Source organism: Primulina eburnea, chromosome 8 (genome assembly GCF_022965805.1).
Source record: "Primulina eburnea isolate SZY01 chromosome 8, ASM2296580v1, whole genome shotgun sequence".
Lineage (NCBI taxonomy): Eukaryota > Viridiplantae > Streptophyta > Magnoliopsida > Lamiales > Gesneriaceae > Primulina > Primulina eburnea.
The window spans coordinates 43,399,731-43,423,555 of NC_133108.1; the positions used below are offsets into that span (position 1 = coordinate 43,399,731).

General features: G+C 34.0%; 6 protein-coding genes across 12 annotated transcripts in view; 5 read left to right on the plus strand and 1 right to left on the minus strand.

Annotated features, from left to right (window-relative positions):
• The first annotated feature begins 2,700 nt into the window (after positions 1-2,700).
• LOC140838051 (uncharacterized) lies at positions 2,701-4,629 on the plus strand. 2 transcript variants are annotated; one of them, XM_073204138.1, is made up of 2 exons: positions 2,701-2,927; positions 3,061-4,629. In XM_073204138.1, exon 2 carries the CDS (start codon positions 3,203-3,205, stop codon positions 4,259-4,261), a length of 1,059 nt encoding a protein of 352 aa, XP_073060239.1. In that variant the 5' UTR covers positions 2,701-2,927; positions 3,061-3,202; the 3' UTR covers positions 4,262-4,629. The 2 variants fall into 2 exon arrangements, with proteins under 2 accessions (XP_073060239.1, XP_073060238.1); XM_073204137.1 differs by having other exon boundaries at positions 3,071-4,629.
• Positions 4,630-5,602: 973 nt separating this feature from the next.
• LOC140840063 (dihydropyrimidinase-like) lies at positions 5,603-7,552 on the plus strand. Of its 2 annotated transcripts, none has more exons than XM_073207156.1 (5): positions 5,603-5,815; positions 6,239-6,303; positions 6,385-6,466; positions 6,606-6,893; positions 7,119-7,552. In XM_073207156.1, exons 3-5 carry the CDS (start codon positions 6,392-6,394, stop codon positions 7,203-7,205), a joined length of 450 nt encoding a protein of 149 aa, XP_073063257.1. In that variant the 5' UTR covers positions 5,603-5,815; positions 6,239-6,303; positions 6,385-6,391; the 3' UTR covers positions 7,206-7,552. The 2 variants fall into 2 exon arrangements, with proteins under 2 accessions (XP_073063257.1, XP_073063258.1); XM_073207157.1 differs by having other exon boundaries at positions 5,616-5,815; positions 6,239-6,466; positions 6,606-6,658; positions 6,737-6,893; positions 7,119-7,536.
• A 2,455-nt stretch (positions 7,553-10,007) lies between these two features.
• LOC140840065 (splicing factor 3B subunit 6-like protein) lies at positions 10,008-10,660 on the plus strand. Its single transcript, XM_073207163.1, has one exon. The coding sequence runs from the start codon at positions 10,088-10,090 to the stop codon at positions 10,469-10,471; it is 384 nt and encodes a 127-aa protein (XP_073063264.1). The 5' UTR covers positions 10,008-10,087; the 3' UTR covers positions 10,472-10,660.
• Positions 10,661-11,050: 390 nt separating this feature from the next.
• Positions 11,051-12,954, minus strand: LOC140840064 (pentatricopeptide repeat-containing protein At1g62350). Of its 5 annotated transcripts, none has more exons than XM_073207162.1 (3): positions 12,732-12,954; positions 12,035-12,384; positions 11,051-11,725 (listed from the first exon to the last, which is right to left on the minus strand). In XM_073207162.1, exons 2-3 carry the CDS (start codon positions 12,332-12,334, stop codon positions 11,306-11,308), a joined length of 720 nt encoding a protein of 239 aa, XP_073063263.1. In that variant the 5' UTR covers positions 12,335-12,384; positions 12,732-12,954; the 3' UTR covers positions 11,051-11,305. The 5 variants fall into 5 exon arrangements, with proteins under 5 accessions (XP_073063263.1, XP_073063262.1, XP_073063261.1 ...); XM_073207161.1 differs by having other exon boundaries at positions 12,035-12,438; XM_073207160.1 differs by having other exon boundaries at positions 12,697-12,954.
• Positions 12,955-15,311: 2,357 nt separating this feature from the next.
• LOC140840066 (T-complex protein 1 subunit gamma) lies at positions 15,312-23,203 on the plus strand. Its single transcript, XM_073207164.1, has 13 exons — positions 15,312-15,473; positions 15,872-15,933; positions 16,782-16,854; positions 17,002-17,069; positions 17,313-17,382; positions 17,899-17,967; positions 18,062-18,133; positions 19,345-19,418; positions 20,814-21,476; positions 21,549-21,674; positions 22,282-22,386; positions 22,471-22,545; positions 22,639-23,203. The coding sequence occupies exons 1-13, from the start codon at positions 15,449-15,451 to the stop codon at positions 22,828-22,830; spliced, it is 1,674 nt and encodes a 557-aa protein (XP_073063265.1). The 5' UTR covers positions 15,312-15,448; the 3' UTR covers positions 22,831-23,203.
• Positions 23,204-23,746: 543 nt separating this feature from the next.
• LOC140840075 (long chain acyl-CoA synthetase 1-like) overlaps positions 23,747-23,825 on the plus strand; it is a 69,517-nt gene continuing 69,438 nt past the window's right edge. The window contains exon 1 of the mRNA XM_073207181.1: positions 23,747-23,756. The gene's annotated coding sequence lies outside the window, so the exon portion shown is untranslated. The remainder of the gene's footprint in view (positions 23,757-23,825) is intronic.

The window sequence follows — 23,825 nt, forward strand, 5'->3', positions numbered from 1 at the left end:
TGGACGTGGAAAGTTAATAAGTGAAGTCTAATGGGTACTTTTAGTATTTAATAAAAAAAATCCCGAAGTTTACATTATTATTATTATTAAGAATGTGATATTTCTAATCACTATATTTTGTTTTGGTACTAATTTTTGTTAGACGATTTTATGAATTTATATTCGTAAGAATGATTGATTTGATCCATATTTTCAATAATGATCGACTTGTTGGGTTCATGTTACGGCTCAGTTCACTTGTGATATTGTCCGCTTTAGCTGAGTCCTCACGGCTTTAAAACACGTAAAAACGTGCGACGTCCACACACATTGACTTTGATACCAAATGTCACGGCCCAGCTTCGGGCCAAAGCAGACAATATCACAAGTGGATTGGGCCGTGACATTTGGTATCAGAGCTAGTGTGTGTGGATGTCACACGTTGTGATGCGTTTTAAAGCCATAGGACATCGGGGCAAAGCGGACAATATCACAAGTGTACATGGGGCCGTGACATTTGGTATCAGAGCCAGTGTGTGGACACCGTACGTTGAGACGCGTTTTAAAACCGTGAGACCTCGAACGAAAACGGACAATATCATAAGTGGATTGAACCGCTGCATGTCCAAATAAAATTTGGGTCCATTAGATTAAAGTCCATCAAGTCAGAAGAATTGGATGAGAATGGTATGCACATTATTGATTATGGTGAAGCCTCTTAAAAGAATGAAAAAAAAAACAGATAGAATCATAGAAAAGGCTTCGATAATTTCATCCACAAACAACTCAAAATTGCAGTAAATGCTCTAGCAATTTTAAATAATTTTATATCACATCTTTTCCTGTTTATTTTGCAAGCATGTTCTCAATTCATAACAACAATATTAAATTTGTTGTCTTTCATGAATTTCACCCGTTCATTCATCAAATTCTTTGTTTTAATCTCATTTTTTTTATTTACCGAAGGAGTTAGAATTAACTACAGAATCAAGATCTACAACACTTGACGGTAGAAGTTAGATTATCAAGAAGTTTGACACGATTTTTTGTCTGACATGCCCTTGTAATTTTTCGGTGCAAACAATTTTGTACTCGAGCTATTTAGTTTGACAATCCATGGGCCTAATACGTATCCATTTAAGCTTTAAAAGTTTTGGTATTCGGCCTAAGCTTTCCCATTTTTGGTATTTTTGGACATAACATTAATTTATTCAAGTCTTCCGACTTGTAAGAAAAATTAATCGATGAATTAGAAATCGTATTATAAATATAAGTTAAATCGATAATTATGAATTTTGCGATGAAGAAAAATAATATACATTTTTATATCAGAGGAGTTAATATTTAAATTGATAAAGTTGAAAAATATATGTGTATATGGGGCTTTTTTTGAGCTTTTTACGAATGGCGTTCTAATTAAAAGACCTTGTGTCCTGCTCTTTACTATTTGAATAATAGATTAATCCTTTGTTTTCAATTTTATAGTTAGACATGATTCATGATCGTAAATTAAATTCTATGTTAGGAAAAAATATAAATAAGTTATTTTCCGAGTTACTAAAAAAAATGTTATTCATTCACCATCAAATCTTCACGCAATTTTTGTTTTTCAAAAAAAAAAATATTTATTTATTAAAATACAATATAATGTTCTCAAATCAACTTAAAGAATATTTACAGTAATATAAAATTTAGGATATTTAAATTCATATTATCAAATTTAAGATATTAATATATTAAGATTTAAGGATATTTAAAAAGTTGATTGATTAAACATGAATTAAAAGTGATATTAATTTCACTAAAAACAATTCGTCTCTATTAGGATTATACATATTTTAACAAAAAAATCATATTTGATCCCAATCTATGCCCCTTAATCCTCCTTGTTTGTTTTAATATATAATTTATCACCATATATAAACATCAACCAATACACAAATATTTTAATAATTTCATGTGATACTTACTAGAAATATAAGATTTAATTCGACTAGGTGAGATTAACCCGAATTCAGACTTCGGAACTACTCTGGACCTATTATCACAAAGGAAACCGTTAGAAGAGGTCCAAGAACCCCAATGCTCAAGCCAGATACGGAGGACGAATATGAGAGTGCATCTAATAATGCTGCTGAAAGTCAATATAGTGAATGCATAATTAAGCTCTTAAACCTGGTATTTATAGGAGCGTACATGAGATCTATCATGGGCAACCTACCTAAGTTAGGAATGGATTATGATCCAAAGTTTTGTTTGAATCTGATCTTGATTGACCTTATTCATAGGGTATCATCATGATATGTTTATTCTATACGCTTCACGTGTGTTATAGTCGACTAATAATTTTCAACAAACCTAACTTTGAGTACCCAAAATCATGAATCATAAAAAAATTTAATCAAACCACCACAAAACTAGATAAGAATTTACATCATGATAAACTTTTTTGGTTTTAACATTTGTAACTAATACAAGTCACATAAAGGATCGAAATTGTTTGACTTAGATATTAACACTTGTCATTATCTAATTCACCACAATTAAATATGGGATCACGAGTTCACTTCCAACGAGCGCCTTTCGGTTACGGCTCCATTTATTTTCGTGACCTTATCTTAAAGTCGAGTTATGCGTCACATGGAACAATTAAGCAAGCAAAAATGTTCCAAATTTTGTAAAGAATTTGCTTGTCTTACCTAATTTCTAATATTTCAAAGATTTCAAATTTGTTCATGGGTTGGACCGTAATATCTGCATGATATATAGATGTGCATGTACTTTTAGTAGAATTCTTATTGTTATGTCAAACAAGATATAATAAATTATAATATAGAATATCACCAATCCACTCACAGGTTTTGAAGGAGGATTTGCTCTAGTATCAAGGGCATTCAGGATCTACATAGTAGGAGCTGGGATTAATTTCAATCTTTCACAATATACAGGTATATCGTAAAACCGATTCGATTCGGATTGATCTTGATATTTATTTAAATTTTAGTTGTGCTTTTACGCATACAAGTGTTGAGGATTTGTACATGTATTATCTGCTTTTCGGTGTCTGATTACATTTTGAAGATTATTTTAGGAACAAAAAGTCCCGTATTTTGAGGTAGGCCTTCCTTAAATTCAGGACAAAGAAATAGCACAATCGACACACTATTTCAAAGCCTTTTCTGCCAAACAATCCATATTGCTACTCTCTAAATTTGGAACCCAAATGGAACTTGCAAATGTCTCTCCTTCCCTTTGTTTGTATGCAACTGCCCCTACTAGCCCGAATCCATGTGATCACAAGAGTCTCGCGTACTTATACTGCAGTGCCCCGGTTAGTCCGCGGAGGAAAAAACAAGACAAAGGCGATTTTCCCAACTCGAATCTTGTTGATTTCGAGTTTGAGTCTAGCAAGACATTCAGTCGAAAGCAAAGATATCGAGAGCGTGGGGACTCGCTTCCGGCCGTGGCGTTTGTCGATGAAGTTTTCTTCAGTGGCCTAGTCATGCCTCTAAAACTCCCTCCAAGACTCCAATATAACAGTGTTTTCAATAGTTCTAGCCAAAGGTGGACGTTTGCTCCGAGGTCTAAGTCTCCAACTACAATGTGCAGAATCCCGTTTGCTTGTAAGTATACATGGAACGACGATTTCGATCCTTTTACCGTGGCTTTGGAGAGAGTAAGGGAAGAGAAAAGGGGGAGAAGTGGTCAGCCGAGACGCTCAAGATCATATTCCCCGTTCAGAATTGCCTCAAAGTACTCATGTACTGACACCATCTCCTGCAATCAAGAGTCTTACAAGGACAAGAGCTCGATGAAGTCGATTAATCAAGTTTCCGTATTGAGGTATAGTGGACCACAGGAGCTCAAGGGCTCTGCTTATGCAAGATGGGTTCGAGACCAGAAGAAAGAAGGGCTAAACCCACGAGAACCGAAGAACCCTTCGGGGGTACGTTTTGGACTGCGTGTAAGGCCCGTGAGAAACGAGCACGATGGAAGGGACATGCCAGCTTCAACTAAAGGGAGAGATGCTAAAGACAAGCGTGGTAATGATAGTGGAAAAAGTAGGGTGGGGAAACTCAAAGGACTTTTATTGAAGTATGCATCATTCGGCAGAGAAAAGAATGCTACCAAGTTGACAAAGAAAAGTGTACAAGCACAAAAGGGAAGTTACTTTAGTAGATTGAGCTTTAAGTTCAGGGATAATGGTAAGAGGATGCCGGATGATGAGACGGCCGCGGTCGCTGAATACAAAACATCCACCATCTCTTGCTCATATTACTAATTAACTGGGGAAGAGATGAATACTCCTTTAAAATTTTATAACATTCAGTTTTAATACATTAAACCGCCTTCGCTCACCATGTCGTCCGCCTTCCTAAAAGTTTTCGGGTCCTCCCCTGGTTATGGAGTTGAATATCATACCAGGAACCCAATGTTATGTGGAAAACTTGTTAGATTTTGGTCGTATGTGTCAAGTTTCAATCTTTATATGTCGTATTATTAGAAGCAAAAATGTTTCCCTTGTTGTTCTTCTGGTTTTCAGCAACTGAGGTTACTGATGATGTGTTTCAAACACAAGTACAACTATATGATTATGGGTGGGCTCATTTGGATCTAGAAATTTGAAATTGTAAATTTCGAATTCGGCTCTATATAACTTAAGCATTTGTGTTGGTAATTGTTAGTTTTCCGATAGCGGTTGGATAAAATACTTGAGAGTTGTATATATGGTCTTGGACAATCCTCCTTCTTTGAACTAGTTTTTGAGGTTGAATTAGGTACAAATTATAATATTAATAGTAATGATTTTGAATGTAAATTTTATCTAAGATAGATGTGAGTTGAAAGAGTTGGTGGATTTCGATAAAATAACTAAAGTAGCTGTAAATGTGTTATTTTGAGAAGAAGAAAATATGGGCTACCTGGTCTTGGAGACTTGTGAACAATATTTTATTATCAAATAACCAACATCTACATAGAATTTGATATAATCCCTAAATATTTTCAAACAAAAAACATTTCGTACCGGAATATTTTAATTTATATGCATACATCGCGGTTCTAAATATAGGATAAAAATGGGTATGGTTGTGACACAATTCATGTAAGTGAAAAATAAGGACTCCTACTTTTCTACCCTTTGATTCTGTGTATATTTTCCATGATGTGAGAATTCGAAGATGTTACGTTCAGTGTGCACTAATAACTTCCTGAACTAACATTATAATCTGCAAATCATACTAGTCACGTAAATTATATTGGATAAATCATAGATAACAAGATCGTCCGATAAAATATAAGTATGAGAGATTGAACTCTTGACCTTTGATCAAATATTGATCAACTCTACAAACTCAGACAACACCTGTTGAAGGCAAATGGTAACAAAAACACTGTGATTCTATACATCTATTTAGAAAAAATAAAATTATTTGATCATTTTTTTTATATAAAAAAATTGTCATCCAATGGTCTCGAGTGACCTTCATTGGTGGATAGGCCCACGGGCTTCCTAAAGCCTGCTAAGAAGTCCAGTCCTACGGTTAGATCTTGGGGAGTACAAGAAGTTGAATCGAGTACGAAAGCCACGTACTTCAGAAAGTACAAACCAATCCTGTAATACATACAATTGGCAAAAGTACAAAGACGCAGTACACTGAAACCTTAGGCTTGTGTTCTATTTAATCTCCAGAAAATTCAACAAAAATTGCACCAAATTTTAGCTAGTGAATGAATTCAAGAAATTTAGGTGGAGGAAGCCTACAGGGGTGTCATGAGATCACGCAAATGTTGATCGACTCTTGTCATTGTATTTCGATTATTTGTGTGTTCTCAGGTCGCCCCTGCTGGACTTTCCTGCACTTTTTTCGACAAGTTCGAGAGAGATCGATCAAATGAAAACTCGATGAAGTATATATAGTGACTTTTATAAATTTATCTGAAATATTGATGGGTATTATAAATTTTGAAAACCGGTCCAAAATATGTTTTCATTTTTTTAAAATGTTTATGTTATAGCGACATTTTTGTATTATTGTCCCCCAAAATGCTCATATCCCAAGATTTTATCTAATAAATGGTACTATGTGTGACAATTGTACTCTAAAATAATCTGATATCGTCTCTGTTCAAAATTAAATGTAAATTTGTATAATTTTAGATTAACATCGTATTAATTCAGATATATCAATTTAAAATATTAAAAAAATTTAGAGTTTAAAATACTAACACCAACAGTCTGTCTCATCCATTGTTTCAGGTCATCCGGGGAAGGAGTGGTCGTGGATGATTCTGTCCTTTGGGATTCTGACTTTAAGACAGCAAGTTTTTTTCTGCATCTCAGAAAATTTCTATTCATCCTCTTTTCTTTCTTGATATCATTACACCATTTTTTCTGTGTTTCAGATTTGTCATGAGGCCACCTATAATAAGAGCGCCAGGACATGGTAAGGCTCTTCAAGCAGCTCTGTCGACAGGAATTCTTCAGGTCATTATTCTATTCATAATAAAGATGTCCTTGGACATCATTTGAGAAGATGGAAAACCATTCAGAATCAAAATCATAGGAACTTTGTCTCTGCAAATGTTGAGAATCCTTTTATTTCTTTATTTTAATTTTATTTCAGGCGTCTGGAAAAATATCTTCCTCCGATTTTGTTCGGTGGACGAGCACTGAGTGGTATGTTTGTGAAATCTACCATTTGAAGTATTTTGAATATCTTTATGCATTTAAAATATCAATTCCCTTTTATTCAAGCGCAAGAGTATTCGACATATATCCAAGAAAAGGTGCAATACTAGTCGGGTCAGACGCAGATATAATTGTCCTAAACCCAGATTCAAGTTTCAAAATAAGTTCAGCTACTCACCACTCTCAATCGGATACAAATGTTTACGAGGGAAGAAAAGGGAAGGCTTATCTCTCATCCCTAATGCTTATTCCGAGTTCGATATGACATTTGGCTGCTTTTTTTCAGTAAACAGTTTAGGACTGAGTACCTATCAATAGACTGAAGTAAAGTGGATCATGCTTCACAGTGCTAAATACGTTCCACTACATTACAGTAGCGTAAATTGTTGTTTCCCAACAACCAGGCCAGGTTAAACTTTCTTGATGAGTTATTTACTTTTTTCAACAGGGAAAAATTGAAGTAACCATTGCTGGAGGTAAAATTGTCTGGGAAAACGAAGAACTAAAAGTTGTTCCAGGTTCCGGCAAGTCATAGAAATGCCACCTTATAACTATCTTTTTGATGGAATTGATGAGACGGCAGAATTGAACTGTGTCTCGTCCCTAGAAGCTCCAGTAAAAAGATCTATTCAAACAAGCTGAGCTAGCTTCTGGTTGGAATTTTTGGAATTTTCGAGAGATTTTGTATTGTTGATGCCAAAATGTTTCAAGAAATAATCCCACTTTTACAGCCTCAGTGTAGTTAGTACCGTTCATTTCTTTGTTCAGAATGTACATAAAATATTCTGATTTTGGGTATTTTACACGATGTAATGGATGATTGGTTCATGTTCTTTCTAATAAAACACCAAATTAAAGGACTGCCATCAGTTAGCGTAAATATGGTTTGTATCCACCTCATAGGCTGGTTTAAGGTGTTGAATCAAGTACTGATAGTGAGCAAAAACTGTTCATTGTGATCCGGCTTGTACGTCGGACTCTCAAAGTATGGGCAACGTAGATAATCTGACAGAGAAAACATCTATGTTTGTTCACGATGCATTTACACAATCAACTAAACCAAAACAAAGTGTTTCAAATTTTGAACATACACGCAGGGATCAGCTTCCAGTTTTAGACTGCATTGAAATCAAAATCTTATACAACAACTAAGGCATCTCCACATCTTCTTTTTCTTCTTCTGCATATCAATCTGTATTAAGCAAGTATTAGAGGCCATGATGCATTATTTTTTGGCTGATGAGGGGATATGGATCAAAACAAAATCAGAATATCATGCATTTTCTGTAATTTATATGAGAAATATTCTTCTGGAAATTCGAGCTGCATAAGTTAGATGATTAAACGAAGTGTTAGGCCAAGAAACATGATCTTACCACACCGTATTCATCCTCCCCGTGTGTTTTTGTAAGAAGCTCCCTTTCATTCCCAATGATGTGGCGTGTCAAGTTGTTTTTCTGCTGCTTCCTATTAGCTCGAGCTTGCGAAAAAATCATAGAGTAATTAGTTCCAACCCCTGCCTCGTGCTCCCATGCTCCAAATTGAGGAACAGAATTCCAATTCTTCTGCAATGAAAGACAAACCAGATTATCAAATACTGTTTTCTTTTTCGAGGTTGTGAAAATATATGTTTTTAGAGCAAATTTCATGCGAAAAAAATTCTTCCATTAGTCATATCCTCTTAACCAAACTTGAAAAATCATGCAGAATTTCATCTAAGGGTGATGAATTTATGATAAATAGAAAACCCACCTCGGGTAATGTACAGAAATCTTAATTTACAAGAATTTTCATGATCATTTTCTTGGTTTACCCATGCATAACTTACCATCTTCAAGTTTTCCATGGAGATTCAAAGAAGAGAGAAGAGGAGCGCAAAGGTTGTGGAACTTCTGGACGCAATGCCTCTGTTTGCATGCAATGCAATTAAAACCCTCCAAGTTTGTGGGATATAAAATAAAAGGAAAGAAAATAGTACTGACTCGTTCGATTTAAACCATTCAATTCTCGTCAAAATCCTGGTAGAATTTGGAGGATCGTCGAATCAATAATAATGGAATTTTATATTTTGAGGTGAGCTTATGGGCAATGTACGATCAACCGGCCAAGCCCCATGTTTGGCAGAACGTAGTTCATCGAGTTAATTCAATCTAAATTTTAAGGGTTAATCCAATAACTATAAAAAGTTGTTTTATTGTCCATTGGTACAATCTTTAAGATAATATCCTAAAAGTTGTATCCAACAAATCCGACCATTCGATATACACTTAAGACAAAGTTATATCGCTAAGTTCGAATAACCTTTTACTTTTTATATACTTGTTCAATAAAAATGAGATGTTTAACTGTATTGAACCGAGTCGAATATTTATATAATTTAATTTAATTTAATATTATTTATTTATTTGAGGCGTTGCAGTTGAGATTAACCCAATTGAAATTTATACACAAAAATCTTTTTAAAAGTTAACCATGTGCGAAAAGGTTTATCTGTTCCCTTTGTAATGTTTAAATTTAAAAAATTACATAAATATCGCGTTCTTCGGGGAGTTTTCTGTAATTTCACGCTATCTTCTTAAATCGCCGCCTCGGCCTTCGAGTGTCTCTTAGGTACAGTTTGGTACATAGGATATGATAAGTAAGGGATATACAGTATAAGGATAAATCAAGGATAAATATAATGATAAGATAATATGTTGAATGTTTGGTATGATTTTAATAAGAGTGATTAAATTTATATATTGACATGTAATGACAAAATTAACCCTATCACAAAAACTTATATTTCATTGTTATCAAGATCTTGTAATTGCATATCTCAATTCTTAAATTACGCTATATATATATATATATATATATATATATATATATATATATATATATATATATATATGGTCCTAAAGAATAATTTTCGTTTCTTTTGTCTTATTTTAGAAATTATTTAAACAATTTCTTTTCCTTTTTCAAAAGTGATCATCGGTCAAATTTGATTTTTGTCTTTTTCTTTATTTTTTTATAATCTTTTTCATATCGAAGGGGCCTAGTAACTATTTGTGTGTGTATATATATGTATCTATATATTTGTATATATGTATGTATTTAATAAATATTTAACATTAACTTAAATGCATTTAAATAAATGAGGGTAATTAAGTAATTTGTAGTATATTTTATCATTAAATTAAAACTATCACACCTCTTACTAAGGATATTTTATTCTTTTAAAAATGTATTTATCAAGAGCCCATTATATTATCATGGATTTTTTAAAAACGTACCAAACATGGGATAAGGCGGATTATTTATCAATCCTATCATTATCCCGTATACCAAACAGTGCCTTAAAGTATAACCAAGCTCCCAAAATCCCCGAATCGCAGGCGAAACTGCGAGCTCGATTCATCTGATCGAAGGCAAATGGCAGCAATTAGCCTCCGGAAGGGCAACACGCGCCTCCCGCCGGAAGTGAACCGTGTTCTCTACGTGCGCAATCTACCCTTCAACATAACGAGCGAAGAGATGTACGACATATTTGGGAAGTACGGCGCCATAAGGCAGATCCGCGTCGGGACCAACAAGGATACGCGTGGCACAGCTTTCGTGGTTTACGAGGACATCTACGACGCAAAGACCGCCGTCGACCACTTGTCGGGTTTCAACGTGGCGAACAGGTATTTGATTGTGTTGTACTACCAGCAGGCGAAGATGGGCAAGAAGTTTGACCAGAAGAAGAAGGAAGAAGAGATTCAGAAGCTGCAGGAAAAGTACGGTATTGGCACTCCTGCTTCCAAAGATAAGTAGTGTGTCGAGGCGCGGTGCTGATTTTGAAGTAGGTAAATTTTTCTGTTTGGCATGAAAAAGGAGTTTATTGAAATGGGATTTCGTTTTGTAATACGGATTTCTGCCCCGTAGAAATATGAATTTAATGTGTTTTTGAAGTAGTAACGTGGACAAGGTTTTTTCTTGTTAAATATTACCTGCTTATCGTCATGATTAAAGTGTTACCCGTGTAGTTTTGGGTTGTAGAACTGGTGTAGCTGCGTGAAATTTGTGAACCAGGAAAAAAGAAATTGGCATATTAATTTTCTCTTGATCAAGGGAAATTTTGGATATTATAATGAGAGAAAGATGAATATAAACGCCAAGATTTGCTACTATTGAAAAATTTGATGAGAAAAGGATTAATAGACGTGCCAAGATTGGTATTTGTTGGAGCATTTTGTAGTGATGAAGTTGTGGACTTGGGTGTTTGTGGAGTCGGTAGGCAATTGTTCTTTTTTTGGAGGTTGAATTGGGGCTTTTTTTGTGAGGACTGATGGTTTATATTTTATATCAATAACAAAGCTCTAGATCTATGTTAGCCATTGTTTATCTGATGAATCTGCACAAGTGAATCGCTCCATATTTCTAGTAGATAACCAGTTTGTATCAAATATGGTTACGAAAATTTTGCACAGATGCTAAAGTCAAAGGTGAACAAGCATTTCACCTGGTGGAACAGTATTTTTAACAAAGACTATATCTCGTGTTTCAACTTCTTCACCCAAGCGCATATGAATAGAAACCCAAGGTGTATCCTGAGTTATACATCATGTACATGCTGTAGCAAAGCAGATATAATGTCAGCCACATATTCTAATCCTCATCACTCTCCAATCTCATTTTTCGATCATCATCAAAAAGGTCTTCTGGTGGATCATAGATAATCATGTCGGGGAAGAGTTCCAAAAAGTCATCTTTCACCTTCTCCCTCAGTTCAGGGTAAGGAAGTAATCCTTTCAATATGACACGATAAGGCAAAGACAGCGCCGGCTCAGGAGAGCTTCTCATTTCTTCATATATCCACATTGCTTTACTTGTTAAACCACTGTCTAAGAAGGCCCTGACGAGGTCTCCAAATGTATGCTGATCAAAAAGGACTTCTTCCCTCTTCAAATCTTCCCACACCCTCTTTGCCTCATCAACCTTTTTGTTCCGAGCAAGCATCATGAGCATATCCCTGTAGAAGAACATATCTGGTCTGTACCAAATTTCTTTCCGCACCACGTCATATAACTGTCAAATTATAAGCAATAATCATTAAAAAAATGCATGTAAAGAATATCATTTTTCTTTATGAATATCTACACGAAAATCAACATGAACAAACAGATATTTATTTGCTAAATGGCACATCAAACCAACTTTCTATATCAAGCAATTCATGAAAGATGATACTCTTTTAGGCCTCCTTATGTAGTCGAATCAATCCATCAATTAATTCATACAAAAAGCGAAACAAACAAAGTGCAAATACTTCTGAAAAGTTAAAATTGGAAAGGAAAAAAAACTACTATAATTCTACAAAGATGAAACTGGAGGTACCTTCATGCAGAGGGAGACAAGATTTTGACGTTGGAATTCAGCAAGGACAGCAACAAGGTCGGACTTAAGGAGGCGAGAAACATTGCTCTTCATGAACCTCTCGAACCTTACAGGGTGGCATTGCAGGCGTTTCAGTTCCTTTGCCACCATCAACCCCTCCTTCCCCATCTCCTTCTTCCGCCGCCATATGGACAAGCTGGGGCTTGAAGCCGTTCCAGTGATCAGGTGTCTACTGGTTTTAACTCGCAACGGCAGCCGGAATAAGGCCTGTCGCATGAGATTCCGACCTTGACGCCACATTCACAACTTAATTTTCTCAATTGCGCGAGGTCCCAGCTTTTTACCCTGCTCTGAATTTATATGGGTTTTTTTAAAAAAATAAAAAAATCAATTTCCCTGGCACCCTATCAAAATCAAAATCAGCTGCAAATGCTTAGCCTTCAATCAAAAATTACAATATACGAATAAAAAAAATCCCCAAGAATTGCATATATTCCCTTCCCATTTAATTGTACCAAACCTACTACCTCGGACAAAATGTCAAATTCAGTCCACGCAAAAACAATCAAAACAATAAAATTTCTCAACAATTTAAACCAGTAGCCAAAATTTCCACGAATTCGAACCATAAATCCATATTTAAGCTTAAAAAATCAGCTTACAGATCACTTCAACAAAGAAGCTCATGGGCATTAACCTTCATCATTGTTTCCACTTCGATGGCATTCGATAGCTCTTCGCAGCGGATAAAACAATCAATTAGGGTGTACAGAGGGCGAGCGCCGATGAGGAGACCAATGGGTGGCGCTGCAAACAGTGGGGGCGAGGTTCAGTGGTGCCGGAGGCGAACGGCAAATGGAGCTCGGGATCGATGCGTTTGTCGAAAGTATGCGATGAGGTGTATGTACACTTGCCGACTGTATAAACTAATGGATTAAATATAAATTTATAAATTTTAATTAATATTTCATTTTTTACGATCCAAACTAGTTAAAAATAAATTTGCTAATAAAAATATACATGTATATAAGTAGAATAGATTATATTATTATTTTTAAATAATATAAATTAATTATTGAGTTGTACTCTTCAACAGATGAAAAAGTTTAAAATTAACGATGTTATACATATATTATTTATATAAAATGTTTCATCCATCAACAAATAAGAGTGTGAAGGAATCTAATCGAATTGAATTTTAGTAACAATGTAATGTTCAAATTCGGGTCAAATTAAGAATATTTGAATTCAAACTCAAGTTTGATTCGAAGTTCAAAAAGTCTAAATTTTTTACTCGACTTCGATTCGAAATAAAATTCGATTTCACGTTCGGATCAAAATGTTCGAACCTATTTGCGAGATATTTAAACTATTGCTTGAAAGTCCGAAAGAACGAATTATATATATATATATATATATATATATATATATAATATATATATATAATATTATTATTTTCATAAAATATTAAGTCCGACGAACTATCGACAAAAATAATTTTGACTCTTCGGCTCAAAAAAATTCGAACATTATCGAGTTTAGCCAGCTAAGCGGTAGATTTTTCATATTATTAGATCAAAAACCATAAAAACTAGTTATTCTGCACACGCGATGTGCGTGTACAGTCTTTTTAATCATTATCGATGGACTAAAGTGAAATTTGACAAATTATGGAGGAACTAAGGGGGGTGTATTCAACGTGGGAAATTTATTGACTTTTAATGACTTTTGTAGATTTTAAAAATCTAGAGGTATTCAATCAAGACTTTTGCATACTCTATAGAAGTTTTGTGGTATTCAAAATAGACTTTCATGGAGTTTTAAAAAGTCAAGTGGTATTCAACATTGACTTTTATAAACTCTATAAAAGTCTACAGGTATTCAAATTTTCCATAGACTTTTAATAACTCCATGAAATTCATTGACATACAAACATTAAAGCCTAAGGTACAACTACAAATTGTAAAAAATTGTATTTGGTTCACCCCAAAGATTTGAATGAAATTTTAAAACTTCTAACTCTCTCTATGTCGCTTCACATCATATATCTTCTCTCCTCTCATATATTTCTATTACTCTCTCAAATTTTCGAAGTGTATCTCTATATATATTTCCATCTTTCTTTTTCAAATTTTTCATTTTTTGGCTGATTGTTCATTTAATATTTTTTTATTTTAATAACACGGGGAAATTTTGAATTACAGAATTGAGTTTGTGATTTTTAATTTATGATTTATACAAATTAATGTAATATTCAATAATAATAAAAGATGATAAAAAAAATGTTGTTTAATTCTTAATAATTGAATAGTTTCGTAACAACAATGATTTTTTAAATTCATTTTCGTATTTTTAATTAATATGTAAGCTATGATATTTTTATACAAAATTATATTCACACAATAATAAATAATATTATTTTTACATTTATATTATCAATTTAAAAATAAGATTATATGTTAATCAATTGATGTATTTTAAAAAATTTACAAACATGCATATAAACCCACATATATATACATGTAAGGATTAAACGATTTAACTTTTAAATAAGTAAATTTATTTATTAATATAAATATTAAAAATAATTTCAAATTGAATATGTTATATATGTCAATTAATTATTGGTTCAAAGAAATTAATAAAAAATCACATGTTATAGTTAAGTACAAAATTTATAAAATTCTATAAAAAAAAAATCTACAAAAGTCTATAAAAATCTTACAAAAAAGTCTACATAAATCCACATAAATCTGTTTATGAATCTGTGAGATTCCATAAAAGTCAATAAAAATTTATCAAATCCATAAAAGTCTATCATTTAAAAAAATCATTAAAAATCATCAAAACTCTGAATTGAATACACCCACCTAAATTAACATTTGAATTTTTTAAATAAAAAATAAAAAAAATGTGTGTTGAATTTAAAAAAAACAAAAAACAAAAGTGTAATATTAATATCATATAAGGGTAAAATTGAAATAAAAAGTTGGTGTTTTTCTTTGGTGGTTATTATCATGCTTTCAAACTTAATAAAATAGAATAGATAGAATAGATGCATTTTAATTTGTTTTTTTTTTAAAGAAAACAAAATTAGATAATATAGATATGTGAGATTTTATTTACTTGTTTCTTGTTTTCGTCTTCCATGTTCCCTATTGTTCATCTTCCCACCTTAAACTCATAGTTCCTGCATTCCTACACAAAATAATAATAAAAATGAGCCGAAGTCTGGCAAGGCCGAACATGCCTGTTTTCTAGAAGCCCAAGTTAGCCTATAACCGGCCCAACATATGGTTCACCGTAAAATCTCGTACAATCCCAAAATCCCAGAGGGTTTTCGACTGGTCGATCTCAGTGTTTCAAATCTCTGCCGCCCCGCTCTTCCGCGATCGATTTCAAATTCAGTCCAAAATGAACTCTCCGGTACTCGTCCTCAGTAAGTCTTTTACTCGTGTACGTTCGCATTCATTTTCCATTTCACATTGTTGGCGCAAGTTTTGAGTGCTCATTTTCAGCATTACAACTGTGGTAATTCACTTATATCTCCATTTCCGCTGGTAAATCGTAACTGTAAGGTTGTGGAACTGACATTTGTTCCTTTGGGATTTGCTAAGGATCCGTTTTGTAAGTTTTGAGAGTGTTGTAAAACTCTGTTAGAAGATCCAAATGAGTTTTCATTTTATATTTGTGGAGATGACATTTCACCATGCCTGCAGAGTCTTGGATAGATTTTTACGTAAAATTTATGATCGGAAAGAAAAATGTGAACTCAAATCTGTCCATATTTTATATAGATTATTGTAGTTTGACTGATGCATATGTTTTGTTGAACAGAGGATGCATTGAAGCGGGAGTCTGGAAGCAAGGTGCACCATGCCAATATCCAAGCATCCAAGGTAGTTTGCTTTCTCTTCTCCTTGTTTTTTTCTAGCTTATACACTCGTTTAGGCCTTGAATGGACATGCGTCTGCATAGTCTTCAAACTCCATCGTCCACATTTTGTCAATGAATATTTAATTAATCTGATAGTTTGTCACTGCCAGTTTATGCCTTCTCATATCTTACTGTCGCAAATTGTTTAACAGACAATTTTAATGTTGCCCCGATTCTGGTAAAGACATTCCAAATCAGCATGTACTGTATGGCACTTTCCATTAGAGTCATTTGGTTGTGATGTCCAGGAGTTTGGGTGGTTATTTATATTTATTTACCATTTTAATTTCTGTAACTTTATTTTCATGTTAGATGAGTGGCAGCTTGGTCTTGAGAGGGCATGCATTATAGTGAATTGTATCTTGTATCTATCGAGTTTGATGATGATTTTATGCTGTTTCATGAACTTCAACCTTGCTAATTTTAGACTAATCAAAGCTGCAATTTAAGGCTTATTTAGGAACTTTAACCAATTAGTTCCAAGTCCGATTATAAATTTCCAAGGACAATTATTGGTCAATCGATTAGTTATTTATGATAACTATATTTCTTTCACCATTGCTGGAAGTTATTTAAACAGAAAAAAATATTGGTCATTATGGTGGGTAATGGATCTTGGATAACCGCATTGTTTAAATGCCTTACTAGAGCATAAAATTCTTTGATTTTTTTTCTAAGTTTTTCATTTAAATTGCCTCTTACGGTTTTCTTGGGGTAGGGCAGGCTGTTGGTTTAAATTGCTTGTTATGATTTCCTTGATCTATTTTGTCAATTGCTTGTCTACCCCTATTGTTTTGGTTGCTCTTGATAGGCTGTTGCTGACATTATACGTACCACTTTGGGTCCGAGATCAATGTTGAAAATGCTGCTTGATGCTGGAGGAGGTGATATTATTGTTCCTTTGATATGAACCGTGTTTAGCTTTAATGAAGGATGACTCTATAAAAGAAAAATTCTTCTGTGAGAGATTGTTGGTGAACTTCTCTAATCATCATTCTTTGTTAGCTAATACAATCTTTTGATAATTACAGGGATAGTAGTGACAAACGATGGCAATGCTATTCTTCGTGAATTAGACGTTGCACACCCAGCAGCAAAGGCATTATTTCTATGTTAATCTTTACTTTTACGTTCAACTCCTATGTTTGATCTTACTTAAAAGGCATCTATTGACTGTGCCTCGCAAGTGCTCTATTTCTATATCAGTTTACGTAATGGTTTGTTTTTCCTCCAGAGTTCTGTAACTGTGAAACTAAGTATTTTCCATCTAGGTGTGGACTAGCACCTTGCTGAATATGTATCACTTTGTTTCACTTAATCTGCCTTTTATAAATGGTTGCAGTCAATGATCGAACTAAGCCGAACTCAGGATGAGGAGGTAGGGGATGGAACCACATCTGTCATTGTCCTTGGTATGGATCGAGTTTATTTTTAATTCAGTTGATTTTCTCTTCATATGTTTTGGGATTTAATTTTGTCATTCTGAATTTCTGATGAATTATACATATATATTATTTTTTGTGCCTATTGTGGTGTGTATGCATGTGCACTGCTGAATATATTTTGACAGGGTTTTTGGCATTCACATCCCTATTTTGACATGTTAGTGTGGTGAACTACAGGAGAGGTGAATATAAAAAACCCTATGTTGACATGTTAGTGTGTGCACTATATCTGTATTCTTGTGCTGCATGTGTGATTGTGTGTCACTGTCTGCTGTATGCATATGGGCATATTTTATGATGGTTGCTTATAGCTGAGAGAGTTCTTGTTTAGGTCAACAATGAATAGATGATCATGGATTTATCATTGGTTAATACGAGAGTCATCACACAATTTTAATTGTTACACTTTGAATTGCTGTTAATGTTTGGTTTCTGATGCGATTATTGTACTTTCCTTATTTTTTGTAAGTTTTTTTATTGTAGCTGGTGAGATGCTCCATGTTGCAGAAGCGTTCATTGATAAGAACTATCATCCCACTGTCATCTGTCGAGGTAGTATCAGTTACTCTCTAATATTCAATATTGCTGCTCCGGGCCCCTGGGATTATGTATGGATGATAACATGGCCCCTTCCATTGTGCTGCAGCATATAATAATGCCCTAGAGGATGCTGTTTCCGTGCTTGACAAAATTGCATTGACTGTAGATGTCAAGGATCGTAAGTTTATTGTTTTTATTTTTCCTTACACCCTGTACCTTATGTTTGACTATTGTTTGTTTTCTATTGGTTTGTGAAGTCTGCTCCTGCTCCCAGAGTGATTTTGGTTGTTTGCTTGTTTAGTGAGGTGACACTTTGTGAACAGGACTAACACCTATCTTGATTACTCGTTGAGAAAATTTTCTACTTGAATTAGGATATATACACGAGGTTTTAAATACCCTAAAATTTCCTCCCTTGGTTGGCATTGGCTGGTGTGGGGACTTAATCAAAGTACTGGGATATATCTTTCTTCTTCTAGAGTGCCTGATTGAGCTCAATTATGATGTATGAGCAAATGAGGTTAGAAGAGTTCCAGTAACCTACTAACTCATCTTTCAGGTCACGTCCCTTAATTATTTATTTTTCTTGATTTCACCTACTTATGCATGTGAGTGCAAAGGTCAACATCATTTTTTATTTGATTTGTTCTATTTTGGTTTACTTTCCAATTCTACGACCTTTAGAAATATCGAGGTAGCTATATTGATACTCATCACCATAATTGATGAAAGAGTGTCTGTTCTTTAAATTCTATGAGAACATGTATAACCTTGATATTCAGGTGTGAAAGGTACGGTGCTATGCACTTCAATCTAGTGATTGGGTTTCTGTCTAGGTTTTTACAAACCAAATAGCGAACCCAATTGTTGATTTATAATTTTAGAATTTGCTATCACATTCAAATATTGTGTTATATTGCTAATTATCAGTTAATTATTTTTTGTTATACAAATAATAGGATTATTTTTCTTTGTCTCAGCAAAAATGTTGGTTGTTTTTTTATTTTTATTTTTATTTTTTAAATGTATAGCTGATAACACTGTATATAATTGTATTTTGATCGTAAATAGTAAGCTTCTTACTTTGGTTTTGGCCAAATCTAATCCGAATCCCTAATGGTTAGAAAAATCATAATCTGATACTTGACCAACATTTTATGTTTGATTTCAATTTTCACTTATTTTTGTTCCACTGGGTCAATTAACCAAACAGTGAACACCCGTCCTTAGACTAGACAAGCTGAAGTATTAACCCAAGCTAGTTTAATATGGCTAATCGAAAGTTTTTAATGAATCACTTAGCAATATAACTAATGATAAGGCAGTACTACTCTTTTTCTTCCTTGTTTATTCTTCTGGCTCTTATACTTGATGTTTTTCACATGGCAGGTTCAACTATGTTAGGGCTTGTTAAGAGTTGCATTGGCACAAAATTTACTAGTCAATTCGGAGATTTAATCGCCGTAAGTATTTTGTGATTTGCAATTTAACAGCCCGTCAACAACCATATGGTTGTTCCCCTACTCCTCTCCTTTTATTTCCATTCTGCTATTAATATATGTATTTTTATAATGATTTAGGCATGCCAATGGATAGGAAACTATGAACAAAATATCAAATATAGGTCACTCTTTGAGTATATCTGAACAAAGATCTTAAAGAAATTTTATGTATTTCAATATTAATTGAAAGGCGAGATATACAAATCAAAAGAATAATTATGTTATTTATCGAAGTCAAGATTGGGCCTCCAAATTGGATTATTGATTGTTTTGTTTGTTTTTATTTTTTTTTATAAGTTTTGTTGGAAGGGCGTCTATCCTACATTTGTACATTTTAAATTAATTATCATTGATGAAACTTTGTTTATTATAAAAATAATTCTATTTGTTAAGATGAATGTTTGTTTTGTGGCTAATCTAAGTAGAACAAATTAATGGACAATCTAGTAAATTTTGAGAAACACTCAAATTAAAGTTTAATTAGTTTATTATATTCTACAAGGGGGGATCTGAACATTATTCGATATCTTTATTTGTATTGTGACTGCCCATTTAAGACCCACAAAGGAATGGACTTGCAGTTGAAACTTGAGCGTGATGATCTTCACTTGCAAGTATTTTGCACATGCCATCTCTTTTCAGTGATGGTTAACTTAATTGGCTAGAGAAGCTTGTCACAAGGACTTGTAAACAACCACAAGTACAGAGTTAAATTGAAAGTAAAATATATTAGCTCATGCAAGTAATTTACTCAGCTTATATATCTTCATAAGACCAATTTTAAACCATATTAAGGTGGTGCCGTTTTAATACCGTGATTGATTCTCTACCTCACCTAGATTGCTCTAGTTTCTGTTTTCAGGTCAGGTCCGCGTAACTTTTCATGACATAACTCAGTAAAGTAATTTCCAACAGAACTGTTAAAAAAACTCATTTGACACCACTAATTTGGTAGCGTACTTTTGATAATAAATGTGACTTGTGAGGGCTGGGTTAGGAGAAGCATAAGCATAATTTTAACATAGTAGAATCGAAGTGGAGGCTGGTTAGAAATTGGACAGAGGGTCTACACAAGGGGTCTAGACTGAGCTAGGACCGTATCGAGCCTAGTTTCGACCCATTTCATTGGATTGCCAGGTTGATCATATATCATGGTTCCTAGCACTAATGATATCTATGCATCAAATTGTCACCAAACTCAGTAAAATTATTTGTTAAAAGTGCATTTATTAGTGGAATGTGATATTGAAATTACCACTTTGTGAAGATAGTGGACAACAAAGCATTTGAATGCATGGTCTATTTGTTACGTGGTTATCAGAATTATAATCGGGTTATTCTGTGGTGACCTCTCAGGACTTAGCCATCGATGCCACGACCACTGTTGGTGTTGATCTCGGCGAAGGATTGCGTGAGGTGGATATCAAGAAGTACATCAAAGTAGAGAAGGTTCCTGGTGGTCAGTTGGAGGACTCAAATGTTTTAAAAGGAGTAATGATTAACAAGGATGTTGTTGCTCCTGGAAAAATGAGAAGAAAAATACTGAATCCTAGAATTATTCTCCTTGATTGTCCTCTCGAGTACAAAAAGGGCGAGAACCAAACCAATGCTGAATTGCTGAGGGAAGAAGATTGGAGTGTATTACTTAAAATGGAAGAGGAGTATATTGAGAGCCTATGTGTGCAGATACTAAAGTTCAAACCAGATTTAGTGATAACTGAAAAGGGGCTCAGCGATCTGGCTTGCCATTATCTTTGCAAAGCTGGTGTCAGTGCAATCCGAAGGTTAAGAAAGACTGACAATAACAGAATTGCCAAGGCATGTGGGGCAGTTATTGTTAATAGACCTGATGAGTTGCAAGAATCTGATGTTGGTACTGGTGCTGGATTGTTTGAGGTGAGGAAAATTGGGGATGAGTTCTTTGCGTTCGTTGTTGACTGCGTGAATCCAAAAGCATGCACAGTACTTTTGAGGGGTGCCAGCAAGGATCTTCTGAATGAAGTGGAAAGAAATTTGCAGGTATCTGTGAGATTTTATGCCCATTGAGATTGTATGGTTGGTTTTCCTGATTTAAGTTATGATTGTACACAGGATGCTATGTCTGTAGCTAGAAATATAATTAAAAATCCAAAACTTGTTCCTGGTGGAGGTGCTACGGAGCTGACTGTGTCAGCTATGTTAAAACAAAGGAGTTCTTCAATTGAAGGCATAGAGAAGGTGAACAGTTTCTTGCCTGTACTTCTCAGGTTGTCTATGTTAATATCTGTCAGTGATTCATCCTCAACTTAGATTATGGCCATTTGGAAAATACATATCAACTTCACGGCATAAAATGTTATTTGGATATGTGTTTTTTCAGATACCATGTCTGTACTAGATTGGAACATTATAATTCTTCAACTTTGTTTTGGCTGCATAACACAAGTTTTTCTCGAGCATATAAAATAGTTGTTTCTGCCTGCTCGTATGTTTTTTGAGGGCATAAACATGGAAGTTTTTCCATTAGTGGCACATTTGCAAATAGCTCATGTAATTCATGCTATAAAAACCCCCATGTATTCTTTCTAAATTCAAATTTTCAAATGATTTGCAAGATCTGATTGTAAGTTATTAAATGGTCAAATGAACTTCATATTCTTAAAAATTGTTTTAGAATAACCATTAGGAATTAGAAATCTGTTGTAATATTTTTTATTTGTCATTGTAATATTTTATGTTGTCGATTCACTCAAAACAATTAAATGCAGCTAACTGTGCATCTTTTACCTGAGGATATCTAACTTGCAAAAATTAAAAATTTACTTTCATGCATCATTATGAACAGTGGCCTTATGAAGCGGCGGCAATAGCTTTCGAGGCTATTCCAAGAACTTTGGCTCAAAACTGTGGTGTCAATGTGATAAGGACGATGACTGCCTTACAAGGAAAGGTGAAATTTCCTTTATTCTCCATTTTCGAATCTGTGCAAAAGCTATTCATATGTCACGTTATTTATTTGTTTTTATCCTTTTAGCATGCAAATGGTGAGAATGCGTGGATCGGCATAGATGGAAATACCGGTGATGTTGCTGACATGAAAGAGCGGAAGGTGTGAAGTTTGAGAATAACCTTCCTTGATGTTCACATTATCAAATATTTTGAAATTATAAATTCATTTTGACGGTATACTGGATGTTCTCAGATATGGGATTCCTACACTGTGAAGGCACAAGCATTTAAGACGGCCATTGAAGCTGCTTGCATGCTTTTGAGAATCGACGACATAGTTAGTGGGATTAAGAAGAAGCAGGCTCCAGGAGCTGGCCAGGCTCCATCAAAGCCAAAAATCGAGGAAGAAGGCGATGCGGATAATGAGCAGATGATTCCCGAGTGAGAAGTCACGACAGTTTAGTGTGTAGGATGCTGTGTGTGTTTTTTTTTTTTAATGGTGTTGATAGCAAGTGAATTTTCTTTCGACCCCTTTAACCAGGTTGTTTTTGTGAAAGATTTTGGGGGGTTTTTGAAAATTAATTTTGGGGGTTTGATTCCATTTCTAGATGGAATTTTGACCACGGTCCTTTTGCCTCAAAATTTCAAGGGTCAAGAATTAGAGGACTAAATATACAAAGTAAACAGTCAGATTTTAAATTGTAGTTGAAAGATTTTTTGTCTGTGAGTTTGAAAACTGAAACAATCTAAATATGCGTGTGTTTGTATCAAGTAGATTTTCTCTCTCATTTTTCTGAATTCCATTCATTTTAAGTTTATTTAATTTTTAATAACGGGGATAAAAGTTGTCTAAATAAATTTTACTGGTCCAAAGTAAGAATAATTATTAATGGGCTTTAAATATATGCAAGACACATTGTTTGGGATCTGTGTGTGAATTTAAATTTCTTCATCCAAATCAAAACTATGGGTAAGAGGAAAACCAAGTTAAAATTTGTCAATTCAGGTTTGATAATTGGTTATTACTCATTACGTTGTTGAAAAAAGAAAAGAAAAGAAAGAACTCATCGCATTTGAATTGGGGGATAAATAGTAACAGCACTTGGTTTATTCCGACCATAACTCAGTGATTGAATGGCAGCACACGTTCTTACACTCGCTCGTAAAAACAATTCTATAAAATTAAAAATCTTATATAAATTATGATTATAATTTTATATAGTCTCTGTTTGAATACGTTTTCTCACGAGTTATCGTGATTGTTTCCAATCTGAACGAGTTGTCATAATCGTTCATAATTTTTTTTGCTTAGTGTTTTTTATGATTTGAACAAATTCAAAAATCAAGCTATTGCAATTCTTTTGCAATTCATGCAAGACAACAATTTTATATTTTTGGAGAGGGAAGAAACCAAATACGCCTCTTGGAAGAAAACGAAAA

Bases quoted from the DNA above. Each gene is read 5' to 3' on its own strand.
- LOC140838051 (XM_073204138.1), top strand. From the start codon at position 3,203: ATGGAACTTGCAAATGTCTCTCCTTCCCTTTGTTTGTATGCAACTGCC.
- LOC140840063 (XM_073207156.1), top strand. From the start codon at position 6,392: ATGAGGCCACCTATAATAAGAGCGCCAGGACATGGTAAGGCTCTTCAA. The intron at 6,467-6,605 runs GTCATTATTCTA...ATTTTATTTCAG, and splicing joins TGTCGACAGGAATTCTTCAG to GCGTCTGGAAAAATATCTTC. The intron at 6,894-7,118 runs GCTTATCTCTCA...TTTTTTCAACAG, and splicing joins ACGAGGGAAGAAAAGGGAAG to GGAAAAATTGAAGTAACCAT.
- LOC140840065 (XM_073207163.1), top strand. From the start codon at position 10,088: ATGGCAGCAATTAGCCTCCGGAAGGGCAACACGCGCCTCCCGCCGGAA.
- LOC140840064 (XM_073207162.1), bottom strand. From the start codon at position 12,334: ATGTGGCGTCAAGGTCGGAATCTCATGCGACAGGCCTTATTCCGGCTG. The intron at 11,726-12,034 runs GTACCTCCAGTT...ATAATTTGACAG, and splicing joins TTGTCTCCCTCTGCATGAAG to TTATATGACGTGGTGCGGAA.
- LOC140840066 (XM_073207164.1), top strand. From the start codon at position 15,449: ATGAACTCTCCGGTACTCGTCCTCA. The intron at 17,968-18,061 runs GTAGTATCAGTT...ATTGTGCTGCAG, and splicing joins TCCCACTGTCATCTGTCGAG to CATATAATAATGCCCTAGAG. The intron at 18,134-19,344 runs GTAAGTTTATTG...TTCACATGGCAG, and splicing joins GACTGTAGATGTCAAGGATC to GTTCAACTATGTTAGGGCTT.